Here is a 21,023-nt window from a genome sequence, read left to right on the forward strand (position 1 = left end):
TTCAAATTTATCATAACCATGTATGTTATAAATTAATGTAGTATCATTAACAGTCTTGATAATTATGCTTTTCGAATAAATACCCTAGCACAGTCCTTGAAAGCACACTACTTCCATTTAAATGCTGTAATTTATCCTCTTTGGAATATTAACAAGTATATTTCTTTCACGATATCAGCGTCACTTGACTCACTTCTGAGAAAGTGTCTATGTAACTTCATGTAAAAACGGCAGCTGATAAATTCGACTTACAAATTGCCCGGATTGTTCATACACAGATCATTCGTACTCTTAAGCTTAAGCTGAACTTTCAAGTAGGCACAACTTCGTAATTGGTTTCACAGTTTGTGTATTTTTATACTTTACAATGCAGCTTCGTACATGTCCATCACGGCTTTTGTTTGTTTTTACAATTCTTCCCAATGGCCATTTTCCTCTTGTGGTACTTTCGTCAAACACTAGCACAATATCACCTACACGTAAATCTGTGGTTTTTCTTTGCCATTTTTGTCTCTGTTGTATAGCTGGTAAGTATTCTCGTATCCATCTTCTCCAGAAAACGTTAGAGAGATATTGCACCTGCTTCCACCATCGTTTTACATATGTGTCATTCTTATTATATATTCCCCTTGGAATACTACTGTTAGTCTTCATTAGTAGTAGCATATTTGGTGTGAGGGCAGACATGTCTTCAGGATCATCGCTAACCTTGGTTATTGGTCTATCGTTCAGGATTCTTTCAGTTTCTGTCATCAGCGTAACTAATTGTTCATCTGTGAGCAATTGTTGCCTGACCAACGCTTTTAAAATTGTTCGTGTGGAACGAATCATCCTTTCCCAGGCTCCTCCTCTATGGCTCGCCTGAGGCGGGTTAAAGTGCCATTCTATTTCCTTTTCTGTCATATATTTCCCTATTGCTGAAGAATTCCATTCTTGTATCGACTGTCGCAGTTGACGATCGCCACCTACAAGATTCGTGCCATTGTCACTATACACCTTCTTTGGATATCCTCTGCGACAGGTAAAGCGTTGAAATGCTGCGACGAAGGAGTTAGTTGTCAAACTATGACAGACCTCCAGGTGTACCGCTCTAGTTGAAAGACAGATAAAAAGACAGCCATATCTTTTCACATGTGTGCGACCTTCTTTAACAATCAGTGGACCAAAGTAATCTATTCCAACGTAAGTGAAAGGGGGTTCATCTGGTGTCGTCTGCTCTTCAAGAAGAGGCGCCATCTGTTGTTGTAGCAGGGGGGAGTGTTGTCGTCTGCACACCATGCAACTTCTCACTACACCTTTTACAGCACTCGGTCCTTGAACTATCCAGTACTTCTCACGCGAGATTGCAAGTACCTGTTGTTTTCCGGCATGACCGTTATTCTCATGAATATGTCGAATTATTAATTTTGTTATAGTGTGCTTGCTTGGTAGTTTAATGGGACATTTACTCAGGTTTCTAGATTGTATACGTCCTCGTACTCGGATTAGTTTGTCACACATTTTGGGGTTTAGAGATGCAATGCTGCTATCAGTTCTGACTGGCTTGAATTGTTTCAAGTTGTTCATCTCATTTGCGAATGTGTCCTGTTGTACATGTATCAATAATTCATGTTCTGCTTTCTGGATTTCCGCTAATGTTAAGTTTCCTTTTTCCATGTCAAGTTCGTGATTTAAGTATTTCTGTCTGCAAAATACCTTGTATCTAAGTAACCACGCGACTGCTCTTCTAAGTTTAGTCCAACTTGAGTAGCGATCAATGATATCATCTAGACTTCTATTAGTCATTGTGATGTTTATCTTGACTTCTCTCTTCACTTCTGTATCATCGTCGGTTACTTCCGGTGCAAGCTGATTCTGTGGCCACTGAGTATGATCTTTTCTTAGAAAATCTGGTCCATTTAGCCAAATATGTAGATTCTTAGTGTCATTCGCATGTATGCCTCTTGAAGCTATATCTGCGGGATTCGACTTTGTGTCAATATGGCGCCACAGGTCTGGTGAGGTAGTATTATGTATAATGCTGAGTCTATTGCCAACGAATGTCTTGAACCGTTTTGATACGTTCTTTATGTATCCTAATACAATCATGGAATCAGTCCAGAAGGTAACTTGATCAATCTTTATATCTAGTTCATCGGACAACATCGCATAAATACGGCAAGCGACAACAGCTCCGGATAACTCAAGACGTGGTATAGACATCTGTTTGATCGGGGCTAAACGAGATTTTCCTATGACTAGAGAACATGTTACATTGTCATAGGTATCAACAAATCGAAGGTAAGCACAGGCTCCATAGGCGGTTTCGGATCCATCACTAAATATATGCAGTTCCGTAGATTTAACACAGTCACTTGGTCGGAAACAGCGGTTTACAGACACATTCTCCAGACAAGGTAAGGTTGATAACCAGGTATGCCATTCATTGTTGATGCTCTGTGGTATCTGGTCATCCCAGCCGATCTTCAGTCTGCACAGGCTCTGTATTATAGCTTTAGCTTGAAGTGTTACGGGCGAGACGAGTCCCAGTGGGTCGTATATTGAACTTACAACTGACAGAATGCCGCGTCTCGTGAGTGGCTTATCAGACAGCTTGACTTTAATCTGGATTCTGTCGTCGTTAACATTCCATTGCACACCAAGTGCCCGATTACATGGTAAAGTTTCGTCTAGGCTCAGATTGACGACAGATGGTGCGAGTTCAGATTCTGGAATAGCGTTCAGTACAGCCCTACTGTTACTTAACCACTTCGTAAGTCGGAATCCGCCTATCTTCATTAGTGTTTGCAGATCTGTAGCCAGCTTGATAGCTTTATCATCCGTTTCTACAGACTTCAGACAATCATCGACATAAAAATCTCGTTCTACTGTAGAAACCACTTCTTTTCCAAATAAACGGGCATTGTCGGTTGCAGTACGCTTTAAGGCATATGCTGCACAACTGGGTGATGATGTAGCTCCAAACAAATGTACCTTCATACGATAGCACTTTGGCTGGTGTGTGATGTCACCACCAGGCCACCATAGAAATCTTAAAGCATCACAGTCTTCTTCCGTAACACGCACCTGGTGAAACATTGCTTCGATATCTGCGGCTAGAGCTACCTTCTCTTTCCTAAATCGTATGAGAACTCCTACTAAACTGTTCATTAAGTCCGGTCCTTGCAGTAATTGGCTGTTCAGTGAAATGCCGTGGTACTTAGCAGCACAATCGAAAACTACACGTACTTTGCCTGGCTTGTTCACATTTGTTACTGGATGGTGTGGTAAGTACCATGTACGTCTAGAAATATTTTCAAGGCCATCTTTCACCTCTTCTGCGTATCCTTTCTCAACATAATCATTCAGGGATGTTGTATACATTTTATGTAATTCCGGGTCACGTGACAGTTTACGTTTCAGTTGCTGTAGGCGTACTTGGGCAAGAGCTATGTTGTTCGGCAAGGATGCATTCTCCTTCCTCCATGGTAATCCAATTTTGTAGTGACCATCTTCATGGGTAAGAGATGATTCCATAATCTGCAGAGCATGTTTGTCTTCAACAGACATAGAGTACTTTTCATTCAATGATCTATCATTAAATTCTGTATTCCACATTCTTTCCAGTTGCTGTTGCAGTAACACGTCTCTGGATTGTTTAAAGTGGACATTAACGGTATTAGGTGCACAAGTGTCTTGAACTGGACCACGTACTGCCCATCCTAACCGTGATCGCACGGCGTACGGTTGATCAATGTTTCCTGAACGCACTTCGAGTGGAATATGTGCAGCTGGAGAATCTGTACCGATCAGTAGCATAACATTGTTTGTGTCAATTTGGGGTATGTCTATATCTGATAAGTAGGGTAATTTCTTTAAGTCAACATTTACTGCTGCGGATCTTGTTGAGATTGGAAGCTCCTTCACTGACCACACCTTGGAAAGTGGCACTTCTTCATTTCTGTTTTCGTCCACCGCTATTACAGTAAGATCTATTTCCTGTCCGTGAATGGTACTACTTGTTTAGTTTACCGTTGAAATATTGAATGTAACAGGTTTACTTGTGACGTTCAAAGACTGTAACAACCTCTCATCACATAAGGTTTTATCTGCACCGTCATCTAACAGAGCGTATGTTTGACAGGAATTTCCATTTTTGGCATTCACAATAACTGGTATAATTCCTAAACAGTTCTTCACATTTGAGTTCTTCACAGATGCACAAGTCACAGCTTGTGACGCCGAAGATTCATGATTGGGTCTGCTCCAACTATGTAACAACATATTATGTTTCAGTTCGCAACCGGGTACCGTACATGACTTTGGTTTTCTGCAGTTGCTAGATGAATGGTTGCCTTTCAAACAATTGTAACACAACTTGAATTTTCGCACCAGTTCTTTTCTCTCATTTAGACTCATCGATTTAAATTTGCTACATACAGATACATCCAGGCAGTTACCATGGCAACAACGGCACTTTCTTTCATTTCTTCTTTGATCAGTATTACTGTGTGTGGTCAATGTAGTTACATCTTTTACAGGCTTTGTACCGTGCGGTTTACCGGAAGTTGACTTCGCTGTTCGAGTTTCTTTAATGAGATCAATTCCATACATTGAACTGGCAACACGTGATTTCTCATCAACAAATTTCACTAAGTCGGTAAAATGTACTTCTCTTCCAGATTCGTTAATTACGTGTGCTGTATCAACCCATTTCACTCTCAGATGCATAGGCAACCGTTTCACAATTCGCCTCAAGTTTTCAGAATTATCTACATCCGAATTATATCCTAGTTGCGATAAAGTTATTTCACACCTTTGCATTTCTAATGCTAATTTTGATAGTCCGTCTGTATCAGATGCTGCTATCTGTGGACCGTATACCAACTTTTCAATATATGTTCTAGCGATCCCGTGCGGCCTTCCATAACGTGAGAACAAGATGTCACGTGCGCGCCTGTATCCTTCACTGGGTTCCAAAAAAACACAATCTTCAATACAACACTTTGCTTCACCGTAACAGTACTGTATTAAATAGCTCAGCCTAAGACTATCATCGGTAACTTTACTTTCGATATTAGATTCAAAGTTTTTGATGAACTTACAATATTCAGTTGGCTTGCCGCTAAATGTCAGTAATTCCGGTTTCGGAAGATTGAACCCTTCCTGAAGTGTAGATGCAAGTTTCTGGAACGCTATGTCTATTGTAGAAACAGTAACCTCGGAGTTCATTTTGTTTACAGAATGCGCACTCTTAGCCTCATCTTGATTATGCCCGTGATCACGTGCACTGCTACACATATCATTATAGTTTATATTCCTTCCGGTATAAGACGTACTTGCAGTCGTATGGGTTTTAGGCAGAAGAATACAATCACTGTCTGTACCTGTCACATTTCCAGTAACGGAAGTTGTTTCACCGGAAGTAGAATGTTGTACTGTTGTCTGAGACTGGACTTCTAAGTTCACTCCATTCTCTTCCTGTACAGCTTGTTGCCATACTGATTCTTCTAATTTCGCTTCTTCAAGTTCAGACTGTTGATCTAGTAATTGTTGTTTCATTTGTAGTTCTACGCGTGCGCGCTCTAATTCTTGCTTTTTATTTAACATTTTAATTTTATGTTCCGCAATTAAACGTTTAGCTTTCGCGCTTCTTAATCTGGAGCGCGAGGACACTGTTGAAGATGAACTAACATGGCTGACTGAAGAACAGGCGTCATTATTATCATCAGGCGTTTTCTCAGAAGAAATCCACTGTGAAAATCTTTCCCGGAATTCAACAAAGTTCTTATAACAGCTTTCATAGTTCATTTCTAATTTAGATATAACTTCAGAGTCTGAGCACACATCCAAACACCGTAAATGAGCAGCTTTAAATTGTTCAAATCGCTCACATATTTTACTGTATAAAGTTTTGACAGTTTCTTCATTGTCGTGCGAGATCATGTGTCGTTCTATTTCATTGTATAATTTCGTCATCTGTGACAACTGGGCTGTGCGCGCACGTTTTGCGCTGTCAACTCCCTCGTGCGTCGGCATGGATTCATTTCCGGTAGCCATCTTCTTCGTTTACACAACATACACCGTAAAATCGAGAATTGTTCGGGAACTTGGATACCACAGTAAAAAACGAGCATGCGCTGATTCACTTTACAATTTTATTCTCTAGCGTAGCGTAGCGATTCTCTGAAATTACAAACAATTATACATATAATAAAAAGTATATTTAAATCACAGGTAAAAACATATATTCAACAATATATTCAAAGCGACAGTTACATTTCTTACGCAAATATCTCTAATTAAATTTCTTAAACACGCTAAATAGTATTCAAGTGCAAATATTTAATAAGCAACCTTTTAAAAACAAAACACTCAATTTCAATTCGATAAATCTTACCGATTTTTGATCTTTACCAAGTTTTACATCAAGTTCCTGAATTGAAATAGATGTTTGCGCTAACGGAAGCGACGTTCAAAAAAATAACAACAGAAAATGATGACGTCGACGTCAATGTTTGGGCGTCGCGTAAAAGCACGTTAGAAAAGGCGGTAAAGACGTAAATTCAAATTAGAAATGTAATACGTTTCTAACATGTATATATCATTTGTCCTGTGGCTATATTGTTGATAGCCGATTGTTTACTGATAGGCTAGAACTTGGAGTTGTAGATCTCTTTGGAAACTTTTCTGTATTTCTTGAAAACAAAAATTACCAGTTTTGATATTCAACATCTGAAGGGTTAACATTAAGTTGTGGATTTAATCTTTGAAGAGAAGATTTATTCATTCTTTGGATATACTAAATTCGATTTTGAATTGTTGTGAAAAAAAGTGGAATTTATACCGATTGGATTGAAATTCGACTTGGACATGATTTCATGAATAATGTTTTATTATTGTTGAAAATTGATAATTGCTGGTATGTTTTTTCTGCTACTTTATTTACTGTAGCAAGAAATTACTCTTTGATGTAACAACATCAAGAGAAACACCCTGAAGTCTTTTCTGGGATTCTGTAAAACTATTTTAGTGATAGAAAATATTCAAGTGTTAAAGTCTTGTAAAACTAATGTATTATGTCACATTGGTAAGATGTCAAATTATTATAACGTCACTGTTGACTCGTATCTGTTAGGACTTTTGCACTCGTGAATATTTGTTTTTGGTTCCACCCACGAAAGTATCGTCATTTATTATCGTCATTTATTATCATTCATTTTTACGTGTTCATACTTACAGAAACGACTTTAAATGTAGATTTAACAATTATACGATAGAATCAAACTAAATGCCCTTGAAAGCGATAAACAATGTAACCGTCGTAAGTCATAATAGATCTTCCTGCAACAAACTTCAAGATGAAAAATAGAAGTACATTTTCAGAAGTAACTTCGTCTTCTATTTACTTTACAGTCTAGTTCAAATTTTAGCTGTAGGTAAAAATCAGAAATTATACTTTTTAGCGTACGATTGCCTGGTCACTGTTTGCTGACAAAATACGAGACGAGGAAATGAGGATTCTGAAAAATGATCATAACATGACGCGATCAGAAAGGGAGCGTGAGTATTCATCTCATATTGTATAAATGCATTTTAATGGCAAAATCTATCATTTATCTATGTTAATATAAAAAAGATATTAGTTTGTTTTACTAAATTGTCAAGCAAACTTTGTTTTATCTAGTTCCGTCATTTACCTTAAAAGTAATATCCATTTTGTTAAGTCAATAGACGGATTTACACATGTCAAGTGCCTTAGCAACGGATGTATAATTTCGCTCATGTGCACTCTACATAAAACAAAAAGACATTACCGCAGGATGTAAAGTACCTTCAAGTTAAATCAAATTTCAAAATTTAAACTTTGTTCCAGCCATATTGACATTTCATTTGGATGAATTTAGTTTAGTCTATCATCCATCAATTAAAAACCTTTGTTTTTATGGACATTTCATGAACCGATGTGACGGAACGAATATTATCACAACCTGTCGTAACTGGCTTAATGGTAATATCACTTAAAGTCGAACTTAAAAATGAAAAGTCTTAATGAAGAATAGTTGAAACAGACATTTCATTTTCGTTAAAGGAATTAAATTATCAAAACCTGAAGCTTAACGGGTTATGCAACATATGTAAAACTAAGATGGAAACATTAAAACATCTTTTTTGGGAATGCTGTGATATCAAACGATTATGGATTTTTGTAAACGAAATATTCCATTTAATTATGCCCGAGGAGCACATTACTCTCGATTATTCCAAGGTAGCACTAGGTATAAGTACAACTTATTCGAAAAACTCTAACGTGTTAAATACTTTCATTTTTGAAACGAAATTTATTATCTGGAAACACAGAAACGAATTAAAATTTTCAAATGTTAAACATGGAAGTGCTGTGATGGAAAGAAAAATCATATCAAATGCAAAAGATTTAATTAAATTTCAAACTTTAAACAAAGAAGATATAAAAGTTCTCAATAGAATCAAGTTGTTATGATTAAAGGGGAACAACTCAAACAGCTTGACAATGCATGCTATGTTGGTCTTACATCCTTTCGGGTATATATATAATCTAACTTGTAAGATACGTAGTTCTATGTTGATCTTACATTCTTTCGAGTATATATATATTTTATTTGTAAGATCGGTACTTTAAATGCAACAGGTCAGTATACTTTTTTAAAACTACCTAAACACAGAGATCTTGTTTCGAACTTGTTTGAACTCTATGTTAGTGAAAGTTGGTTTGTTTTTGTGTTTCTTTCAAAAACAATACACAATATAATGCTATCCATATGTACGTTGTACGTGTAGTAAGACATTTCATTGTAATCTATTATAATTATGATATATGAACTGAATTCCTTTACATTAAGAACTTATATGATGCATTGCTGAACGTAAAATCCTTCATATTTTTGTATGTCATGTTATGTTACCTGTTGTTGAAAATAAATAATAATAAAAAAAAACCCCTGAAGCTGCAGTCAAATTTAACGGGGGACGGGGGTCCGAGGAGGAGGTTGCATCCCTCATTTTATCTGATGTTAGACCATTATCTCTATTCTTTTGTGAAATTTAAGCTATGTTAAATCATTCTATTAATTATTTTCGGTAATATTTATAGTATCAAAGTGGTCCAGAAAATAAACATGAGATGAGGTGGTGATATAATGGGTAGGTATGTCCCTTGTGAAAATAAACAATGATTTTTATTTGTTTGTTCTGTTCTGTTCTTGTTTTCAATATGAATTTTATGTTAAAAAGAAATTCCTACCAAAGTTCCAAAGACCTTCACAATTCAGGTATCGTGTGATATGCTCATTTATATTAAAGGCCTGGATTCACTACTATATAAGTGCCCCCCTCCCCCCAATCCAATATACAACTCCTATCTTATCTGCTGCTTATCAGGGATTATGTAACATTCTAACACGACCAGCAAATAACCTACATACATGTAGAGCAAAATCTATCTCGGGTTATTCTGCAATAAACCACTCGCGTGCAATGACGTCATTCGATCCAGGTGCGTAGCACGGTCGTAAAAAGTAGTTACCATTTTTTTAACACTGATACTAGTAGGTAGTGTTAGAATCGAAATAATAAGTTCCCAAGTGAGATTTATCGTAGAATAACCAGAGTTTTTCGTTCTTATGCGAATCATAAAATTATTCGCGTTTCGAAATTACTTTTCTTGGTAGTCTATCCCAGTACTAGTTTGGTCTGAAGTTTATGCTAGTATATTTGGGCGCTCTTTGTCACGTGAATTTCGTGAAATATTCCGGCGTATATAAGTGTGAACTGGTATTGTTCTCACCACTCGAGATTTATGATTGGCGGCAAACAGTCTGTAATTCAGTATGAACGATTCAGAAAATACAAACAAGGATTCGGTATGGGACCTGAATGACTTCTTCGATGAATAATTCTATGAATAGAAACATGAGAAGTGGGATTTTAGAGAAGATTCACAGAGTGAACTGCAGTAAACGACAGGAAAGAGGAAGGTTGCTGGCGATTTCGATGACGAAAGAAAGATCCAAGGAGCTGAAGAAAGAGTTAGGGTAGGCTCGAGAAGTTTTGAAAAAAAAAAAATCAGACACAGTCGTCTGTCAGTAGTTTTGGACCATTGGACATCGCTATAAGTCATTTGAATTTTATTTTCATAATGTTGAAATCGCCCCTTAGATTACCACAATGTATGCTTTACCATCAATGTTATATAAGCACAAGTCCGTTAATCTGCACGTTAAATTCATGAAAACATTTATTACATAGGTTTATAGTTTAGAGCAGAGATCATGCAATTTGTTATTAATCGTAAACAAATAAGCCTATGTTACGGCGGATTTGTCACATACTCATGATACTGGACTAAAATAAGTATTTAGTCTTTTAATGTAGGGTTTGTTGTGTTCATATAAGTTTAAAATGTTAACTGGAATGTTCTCTTAGTCTTTTCGAAGCTTTCGGTGCTCAGGTGCAGCCAGAGCTCCAATGGCAGGATAACAAACCGGAACTAGATATATCGTCACGTATACGTGTGAAAACGTGGGACGATTCGCTCGACAAGCCAGAATCCACAGTAGCAAAACCACTGACGAAAGTCAGCATCATTGAGAAGATGATAAGTATTGCTTTTATTCATATTATGCAGACGTTAAATGCCAAGAGAATTTCTGCAAATCTAACTTTGCGTTTCCGTAGCAGAAAACTCAGTGAAAGGCAGACTGAAAATAGTAGATAAGATAAGATAAGATAATTTATTTCAGTCTCATCATCATGTACATCATTACATAAAACAAAAACATACATGTATATATTTACATACACATTATATAACATAGAACACAGATGCCACTCATTAATGAGTTATAAGAGACTAATCATAATTATCACAGATGCTATACGAATACAACAAATAGTATTTCACATTTTGGAATTAATGCCGATACAGATATCCTTTCTGTAATTCACTATGGATATGTTACTCTTTTTATCAAAAAAGCCGCCGTCATTTGTTTTTAAAGAATAACAGGTCTGATCTAGAAAATTTAGTGATTTTATTTTTCTGCTGTTAAAGATTTTGTCAAAAAGACCTTAAAATGCGAGTCCTTTGTCGGTGGAGATTCATCTTAAAAGAAAAGTTTAGTGTATTTTAATAACGTTAGCAAATTGTATGGACCGTTTTACTAGTGAGTACAATAAAAAGTTGCCTCTATACAATTCATGATTTAGGACCTCAGACACGGAGGCTTTCGACGCTTGTTCCGTTTCTTGGAAAACTGAAAACAATTGGTTAGTTCCGCCGGTATTTCTTATACTCAAGTGTTTAAATTTCTTCTTGTTTTGTAAAGCTAGAGGTACGTTGGTGGCTCCTTACCGGCCATCTACCCCATCCCACTACCCCCCTTGCGTTTTGCGCACTTTTTGTTTTCAAAAGGTTTTAATCTTTGATTAACCAGAAACATATATATACATGGGTTTTACAAGAATTCTATATTTGGTACAGTAAAGTTTAAAACTGTGGCAAGGATTTTTGACAGTTTGACAGTTTAAGTTTAATTTGAGATCTCCCCCTTGTTAAGTACCGTGGGAATTTTAGATGATTTCATTTTAGCAGATGTAATACCAATTAAAATTTATGTATCATCTTGTGTAAACAATGGTTGAAATACTATTGGTGTGTATATAGAGACGTTATTGAACATTTATATTAAACGTGTTATAAAGGTCTGTTACAAATTATAAATTTGATTTAAAGAGACAGTAGATCTATGTGTGATTCTTACATTACATGCAATATTTACCCGCTGTTGATAATAGATTAATCCATTTGTACAGGTGTATCACTAGTGGCATGCAGTTTTTACAGTTACATAAACATGGTTATAAAGAGTGACAATTTAGTTTCACTTGTTTGTGTCTGTGACAGTGTATATCTTATTGAAATACTGACATTTGTTTGCAGATTTGTTTAATACACACAGAAGACGAGAAACTGTTAAAAGATGAGCAGATATGATTTCACCGTAACTGTTTGCTTGTTGGAGGCTAAGAACCGTTTACATCTCTTGAATTTAAGAAGTTCCTTGACTGGTGTGAGAAAGTGACGTTACCTGGTTCGCCATTCACTGTGGCATTGTACTTGGTGTCGATAAGTGATAGCTGTTGCAGTAAGGCAAAGTTAAACATGGTTTTCTACTCTATTAATTGATCATACGTTCTGTCAAATGTACAAAGTCCTTGTAACGATGATTGTTTGAAACTGTTTAAATGACTGTAAAAGAATAACTGCGAGACCGTTGGTAAAGAATTCTAATATAATTATGAAACAGTTTATTGAACATTTCACTTCTGAGAGCAGCCAAATATGCTGCCAATTATATACCTTATTCCTACTTCATTGTTCTTTTTTGTCTTGTTGAAGGTAATTGAGATTAGAGAATAATTGATTTACTCACAGCTTTAGCGTGAGTAAAATATATCACTCAGGCCTACGGCCTTCGTGATATCTTTGTACGCATAAGAACTCAAAAATCGGGTTATTCTACGATAAACCACGTTTAGGAACTTATCATTTCTTAAGTAACTGATTAGAGGGCAATTAGCACAGCAGGGACCCCTACTAGACCATGAAGATGTGTGCAGTGGAGTTGAAAGAAATTATTTTTTCTTCAGTAAATGTGGAATGATAATAATTATTATTTTGATATTATATAGATGATAACTACTACTTTAATGTTATAATAATAATAATACAAATAATCATAATCATTATTATTATTATTATATTACATATAGGATGATAAAAGATACAGTAATAATATTGAAAATAATATTGATAATAAAACACAAGTATAGTGAAAACTTCACGAGTTCTTTGTGCTGACAAACAATATTTTTCGAATTGGAAATTGATTTTCTTGTATTCATGTAATCAACATTATTTGAATATAAAATTATTGTGTTCCATCTACACTCAATTTGCCTTTTTAGTATGTTGCCAAAAGTGACTTTTTTCATCCTTTGATTTGTAACTTTGAAATGCACATTCTGTTTTCAAGTCAAATGTTATTTACAGTATTATGCAAGCTTTAGATGAGTGAAAGTCACATTTTTCTAAAATATCACAATTCTCCACACAGAGTTTAAAAAAATAAAAACTTGCATATTTTTTTAAGTAAGTTTCTCATTATTTCATTATTGTGAAAATAAGTTTCTGATTATTTTATTATTGTGTTTGATGAACAAATATTTTTCTTTACATAGAAATGCAAAAAAAAAAAAAACTAGTATAACTTTAAAAGTTATCATTTATTCATTAATTTAAGATAAATTACATTGTTTCCCCTTCTCACTAATTGATACACTTGTAAGGTAGACTGACACTCCAATAAACAATGACCCTTGTTTATTGGAACCATACCGTGATGGTCATTAGCCCCCAACTGTGCTGGTGAAGACAGAAATCCTTTGGCCCACTGCCAAAATCTAGGCCTTAAAGAAACAGCCCAGCCACTTGATATATTTGTTCGAGTGCGTACTAAGTATGGCATTTGTGACTGAAGGGTAAATGTCAGTAAGGCACATCAAAGACATCTTTACTTCAGTAACTTTTATGACCCGATCTAATAATGTGAATCCTCGAACAGTTTTACGGTCTTGATCACCAAGGTGACCTAAATTTTATCATGTCGGTTGTATAATATTACGTAACAATTTCCGTAATAAAATAAGAAATATCATTAGTGTCCGAGAAGAATAAATACTACAGCTGTTTGAACGAAAAATGTATCTTGACAGATGAAATTTAAGAAAATTTTACATTATCAAATATAAGGAACAGGTTTAATGTTTATTTAACTTGCGAGTGGATTCTAGGGTTGAGAATGCTCGCCGACGATCCAAAATTAAGAAAAATGCGGAACCTCAGGTACCGGTAAGATATGATTAAATACATATACATTTTAATCTGGCCATTCCTTACGGTAAATTGTGTGATCTTTCTATAGTCACAATACAGTGTGTAATATAATGATAATTTAATGTATGTTTACATATTGCTCAGCAGTCTTTTTGTCACACGTTAAATTCGCATGCGCATGAAAATGTCAAAACTACGGGTAACCAACCGCATTGTAATTTTCGTCTATGGGCATTTTATATGAAATCTGTGTTGCACGGTGTCATTCATATATTCTTTGAGACTAATATTGCTAGTTAAGGGTTAGAATTACGCCTTGAGAAACAAAAATCAAACAACACCAAATCATAGAAAGAAAGAGTTGTTTGCTATGAAAATTGAACAGCATATAAAACATGTATATTAGTTTACGAAACAAATGTCAGTATACTGATATAAACATTGAACTCTGGAAAAGGACTGCCTAAAGGGGCCCCACTTCCAGACAGTCAAACGCCTTTAAGGGGCCTCCGTTGCCGAGTGGTTAAGGTCGCTGACTTCAAATCACTTGCCCCTCATCGATGTAGGTTCGAGCCTCACTCGGGGCGTTGAATTCTTCATGTGAGGAAGCCATCCAGCTGGCTTACGGAAGGTCGGTGGTTCTACCAAGGTGCCCGCTCGTGATGAAATAATGCACGGAGGGGCACCTGGGGTCTTCCTCCACCATTAAAGCTGGAAAGTCGCCATATGACCTATCATGTGTCGGTGCGACGTTAAATCCAACCAAAAAAAAACAAACGTCTTTAAAAGCACCATTTTCAAAGAACTGTTACACATGTTTGTTTTGATGCATTTGCGAGGGCGTGCGAATGGTGAAATTTCGCATAACAAGGTGGAACACAGTTTTCAGCAACTCTTTATCTTTATTTCTTTATAAATGGTATTCATTTTCAAAGGGAGGCAACTTTTTTCGAATATTTTAAGTATTCGTCAAAAACAGTCCTTTTCCGGAATTCAATGTTTACATCAGTATACTGACACTTGTTTCGTAAAGTAATATACATGTTTTACATGCTGTTCAATTTTCATGTTAAACAACTCTTTCGTTCTATAATTTGGTGTTGTTTGATTTTTGTTTCTTAAAGCGTATTTCTAAGCCTTAAAGAGGTGACCTCTCTTGTAATTTATTTACATGAAAGACAAAATTATGTAATTCTAGGTCAGATAGAAGAATTGAAAAAAGAGCATGAGCAGACAATGACCAAACAAAAGGAAGAAAGCCAAAGCAGATTAGATTTAGAGGTTCAACGACTAACTCAGTTACAGGAGGAAAGGGATGAGGAAAATGAAAAACAGATTAAAAGCATAAGAGATGACCTTCAAAGGTTCCGAAACAGGGGTTTGGGTGGACGTTTTAAATTTCTGTTCACTGGAAAATGATAACATTTCCAAAAGAACACAGAGAAACAATTATCCTTATCAACAGGACATATTAAACAAGAAAACCAATGTATAAACTCTTCGTTGTTTCAGTCAGCTTCGCTCTTATGTTTGCTTTTTCATAAAACATATTATATATGCATTAGACACACCAATTAGTACATGAACAGAGTTTCTGATATTATCAACATGTCATTTTGTCGTTAAAAATTGAAGGGGTCCATGCAAACAAGGTACCTATCTCCATTTCGTAAAAATGTTGGAAAATCGCATTTTTGTATTTCGGTGAAATGAGATATTTCCCAAAATAATTACAGCTTTAGACTGAATACTTTTAAAACAGTCATATTATATATATTACCAAGTTTCGTGTATCTTACACTATTTATATCATTTTTATAACAAAAAAAGTCTTGTTTTGTCGATTGTGTTTATGCAACAAGGGTTCTAAGTCCATGAAGTTATGCAACAAGGAGTCTAAATACATGGTGTTAGGACCACTGTTGTATTTAAACCATAATCTGCGCATCATTTTTGCCTAAATATATCAATAAAATATATTAATTTCACATACCTGATGACTTTTAAAATTATTGATATAGTCAAATACATTAGGCTAATGTTCATTTTATTATCCGATACAGCCATCAAAGCCCTGAACTCTTTGATGTCAACTCATTGTGGAGTTAGACCCAATGTTGCATACGTGAAATACCATTTTATTTTTCTCTTAAACGGAAGAATACGCTGCTGGGGGAGATAATCAGGTGCAGAATGTTCTTTTTATGTTTAGAATTTTTGTTAAGTACTGACTCTATCCAAATGAAACTCTTCGGGCATATAAGAAACATGATAACATCGGTAAGTCTCACACGCCGAGTGGTTTAATGTTTTGAAAAAGTGGCAGAGTATAGAATTTAAATTCTAACAGGAGTCATTTCAAGCGAGTAACCCACACACTGTTATTTGTGAATTTTGGATCGACTGTCTCACAAGACAGTCCAAAGTTAACACTGTAGACATTTTCTTATTACAGACCGAACAAAAGTAGTGCCATAGGTTTACAAACAAATAGTTCCGTGCCATACATTTATTTAACCACCAAAATATAATTATTTTGCCATGATGGTATTTCTAGATCTCGAACGTCAACTTTTACGTATTTTTCAGTCAGTATTATATATGACTATTTTGGATTCTGACTAATACATTTACGATTATAGAAGCATAAGTTAGCGAGACACGGAAAAGTTGTGAGTTGTAAATATTTGTAAATGAGAAATATTTTTTCGATTTTATAGATTTTTTCTTAATTATTCATTCCGTCAGTAGCGTTTAAATACAATGTAGATGTATTCCATCAAAATCTTGATACAGTAATGAAATGACGGCACCAGTAACTGAACATTACACGTTACTTTTAAATCGAAGGTTCACTTTGAACAGTATGTTGCATACGTCACTCAATTTGCATGCCTATATCGGACTGACAGCCGTCGGAATATATGCGGATAGGCGCTATATCTGCCCGATATCAAAATATGAACCACACCATTTTTCCTAACGATTTGGCATAGGAAATAGAGAGCAATATAATTGCACTTTTACTAATCCTACCAGGTGTTCTGTATTACAAAAGTGCTTCTGTTGTGACATTTTGATACATTAAAACTGTATTATCTGCACTATTATTTACTTACTGGTATTTCATTTTATTATTGGCTTGTTAAAAGTTATTTTTTACCATATGTAAGTTGACAGAATCATAGGAACCATGCTTTGAGGGGTAAATCAAACACAAATGAATAAATCCTAAATGTTTTTGTTGTGCGAAAAAAGTATGATATTGTGTCTAAAACAGTTTTCATTTCCCACTAAATTGTGTAATTGCGAGGGAAGTAAACTAATAGATATCTCTGCTTATAAGTACTAGCCCAAGGCAAGAGTTGTCATTCTTTGTGGATCACAACTTTAAGTTAATCAAAGCCTTGAAATGTCTGATGGTTGCGGGTTGTTGGTAAATTTATTTTCTGTTTAAATGCCAGTCTATAAATATGAATATACATGAATGAGAAACAAATAGAAAATCTACAAATTTAATGTGCCTCATATCTAAGATGAACTCTGCCTGACCCAGCTTGTGATGTAACCATGGGCTGGAATGCCTTATCATTGATAGATCTTATATAATCTAAATGGTCAGTGCTAGTGGATAAATGCTTGTTCATTGATAATTCATCCGCACTGTTCATGAATGGGACTATTTTGTGTAGCACATGAAAATCCTTTGGATGTGATTTGGAATCAAATAAAGATGCTATGATTGTCAGAAGTACACTTTAACTTTGGTAGCGGGATAAACCCGCAACCAAAGATTAAAACTTCTGTTATTGATATTATCAAAACTATCATAAACTTCACTTTTGTGAAATCATTTTTTGTTATTTCGAGGACTTGGAAATCAATTTCTAGATTTTATTAAATATATTTCTATCACTGAAAAATTTAGGGTCTATGTTATGTGTGTATGATATGATTAAAAATCCCATCAGTCAGTACCTAACCATTCATATATGTTAAACACATGAAAAACAACAAAGGTCAAGTATTAGCCAGATGTCGTATGAAATGCAACTTAAATGTAATAAATGTAAGCTGTTTGGCATGCCGATTTCAACGTTGATGTGTCTCTTCTTTTTTTTTTGGTCAATAACAGTGAACTGCGTAAAAGACAGAGTATCTCCAGTGACGGATAAACGGTTTGATACCTGATCGATATCAGACATAGACATGATATCGGTCTGACCTGACTTAAAACCAGTGAGCAAAACTACAATTGTCTGACATCATTTTACGATATCTATGCTGTATGAAAGAGATATCGGTCCAAGGATGGTTAGATATGGACTGGATTAGGTAACACTTTTATAAAGTGCTGAAACGTTTTCAAAATGGAACAGAAATTATTTCAGGGCTACCGCTTCCGCTGGCTTTACCAACCTTCATTTTGGAAAATCCTTTAGAAATGTTGTTTTATTTTTTGAAAAAATATATTACATACTAGTAAATCAAAGGATAGTTTGTTTCTAAATGCTTAAAAGCATCAAATTCAGTTAAACGGTCAAAAATATTCATGAATGCAACTACGGGCTAATACTGATGGCGGGTAAGGCGTAAAAAAATGTTTGTTTCCGGTATCCCGACCTATCTAAATTTTTGGCCCGACCCTAAATGTTTTTATGGGCTTGGGGAATATTGTTTTCAACTTTTTAACAAAAAGTTGCAAAACTGCATTTTTTATGCTTTAAACATAGCCAGTGATGTTAGAAATTAACTTACTGATGCTCTAAAGGCATAACCCCCTTAATTGTATTCATTTTTTGACACAAAAATAATTTCCGAAAACTCCCCCTTAATAAAAAATAATCAAAAAAAAAAAAAAATTCCGACCTACCTACCGTAATTTTTTGGAGCATGTTACCGGAAACAAAGATTATTTTTTAGGCCTTTTGGTTTTATCAGTCACGATAATTTTGCAAATGCTCGTTCTTAACTTACTTGCAGTATCTTAATTCAATCACACAGTAAAGCTTACGGATAACAGATCAGTTATATGTTTTGAGAAATGATTGACGAGGAGTATGTATTATAAGAGTGAGGTTGGTTGCGCACCATAAACCGGTTTAAGCTTCCCAGTGGTGGGGTTTGCCACTGACCGTTCGAAGGCGGTGCCCCACTGTGTTCCTTTGTTTGTTCGTTTTGTCCTCATGTGTCGGCTTTGTGTGTATGTGTGTGCGTGCGTGCGTGCGTGTTTGTATGTTTGTGGTGTGCACGTTTGTGTGCTGTGGGTTTCGTTTGGGGGAGGCTGCGTTTTTGGTGCGTTACATTCCCTGTTTGATACTTGTCTTTGTTTTTTAAACAGTTACAATTTTACATGCGAAGAAGGCAGTGGCTAAGTAGCCAGTTCCGTCAATGTCAAACAACTAATGTTAATTGATAAATTATAAATGCTAATTGTCAAAATCTTGTACAATCTGTGTTATTCAAAGACAATCGATCCTCCAGTAGTTTCAGTCCTTTGATTAAAATAATTTATCACCCGCCACTGTTTCATATATTTACATGAAACATAATTGTTGCCCAGTTCCTAGTTTCCAAAATTACGGGAACATTCGAGATTTTGCAGTTTTTAGGTTGAAACCACGAAGTGGTTGAGACCTATAATTACCGTATTTCAGAGAGTGCAAAAATATCAGACTAACCATTTTCACTGAAAGACAGATTAATCCGCTGTAAGGTTTTTGCCCGTTTTTTGAGACTAATTGACAGATATTCTTATTGATATAAACTGTTTTCTGAACATTGTTCTACAGTCGGTTGATATTTTCATACATATGTAAATACAATAAAGTTAAAGAATGCATCATTTCGCATTAAAATTATGTTCTTAAGTCTGTTGATCCATCGAGCATGGCTAAGTTGAAAAGTGAAGGTGTATTCCTTTAAAACACTTCAGAAAAACCCCAGGCGTGACCGAAGCGCATGAAAATGTGCCGTGAAAACAATACTTAGTAGTTCAAAACGTATAATAAAGATTTCTCTAGTTTAGCCTTAATACATAATGCACTCGTCAGTAATACAACAGCGTATGATCTGAATCATTTTTAGGGGGAAATGCCCCCAGATTTAACAAACCGTCTTTCAATTTTCTTGTCGAGCTTATGACCAACCTGACAACACACAGAAAACAAGTTCAAAAGTATTTACCAAACATAACTTTAATATTGCATTTTGCAATTATATTTTTGATCATTTTTGATTAAATAGATCTACACATTTTATATTAACAACAGTATCTGAAGAAAACTAAACTGCATTGTGAATATAAATTATGATAGATCTACTTAAGCGTAAAAATAATAAAGACGCTTGATTTGATCACGTGATCGATTCTGAAACCGACACTTGTTTTGATCATGTGACCTATCCTGAAATCCAATAACTAGTTTCAATACGCTCAAAAAATGTGTTCTTGATTCTGCGTGAAAATAGCAACTACTAAGGAATTGCAACGCCACTGATAAGCCGATAGATAATTGATTTTTTCATCGCCGTGCCTCGACACCGTTGTAGATGTGTATAATGGAGAAACTTTATCAGTTTGCGGCGATCACTACCGTTTATCAGTAGGCGAATCTATAAATATGCGGCAACATCCTATAGATCCCGATTCCGATCTGTTAAAATATCTTTTCCGTGCAGGTGTCATTTCTAAAATATTATTTCAGAAAATACAGTGCTGAAATGAAATACTTTTCACATGTCTAAGAATAATAAAAAAGTAAACAACAGTGTTTTAATTGCAATAGAATAGGCAGAAAAAATTCATTACTTATTCGTCAGTTTGAATTTATGACTTATTTGGTTCGGGGGGAAATTAATTTGACAGTTTGATCTTTTATAATTATCATATTAATATCTAATCTAATAATCGGCAGTAGAGTTTTTCTCTCATTGTTTGAATTCGTAAAATCAACTATGAACAGATTACTTCTGTTTTACACCAACTATTAAGAACATTTTAAAGCTTAAAGGAATATTTATGTACTTAGTCGGACCATCCTTATTCGTGATTGTATATTATGCATAAATATATATTTTGATCTCGAAATCAGTTGTAAATCGTTAA

The 21,023-nt window shown here is 35.2% G+C and overlaps 1 protein-coding gene across 1 annotated transcript; it reads right to left on the reverse strand.

Moving 5' to 3' along the window:
- Positions 1–297: 297 nt before the first annotated feature.
- On the reverse strand, positions 298–3,798 carry LOC123566317 (uncharacterized). The gene has a single exon (XM_053521009.1). It carries the CDS (start codon positions 3,796–3,798, stop codon positions 298–300), a length of 3,501 nt encoding a protein of 1,166 aa, XP_053376984.1.
- Between the last annotated feature and the right edge of the window lie 17,225 nt (positions 3,799–21,023).

Source organism: Mercenaria mercenaria, chromosome 13 (genome assembly GCF_021730395.1).
Source record: "Mercenaria mercenaria strain notata chromosome 13, MADL_Memer_1, whole genome shotgun sequence".
NCBI classification, from domain to species: Eukaryota; Metazoa; Mollusca; class Bivalvia; order Venerida; family Veneridae; genus Mercenaria; species Mercenaria mercenaria.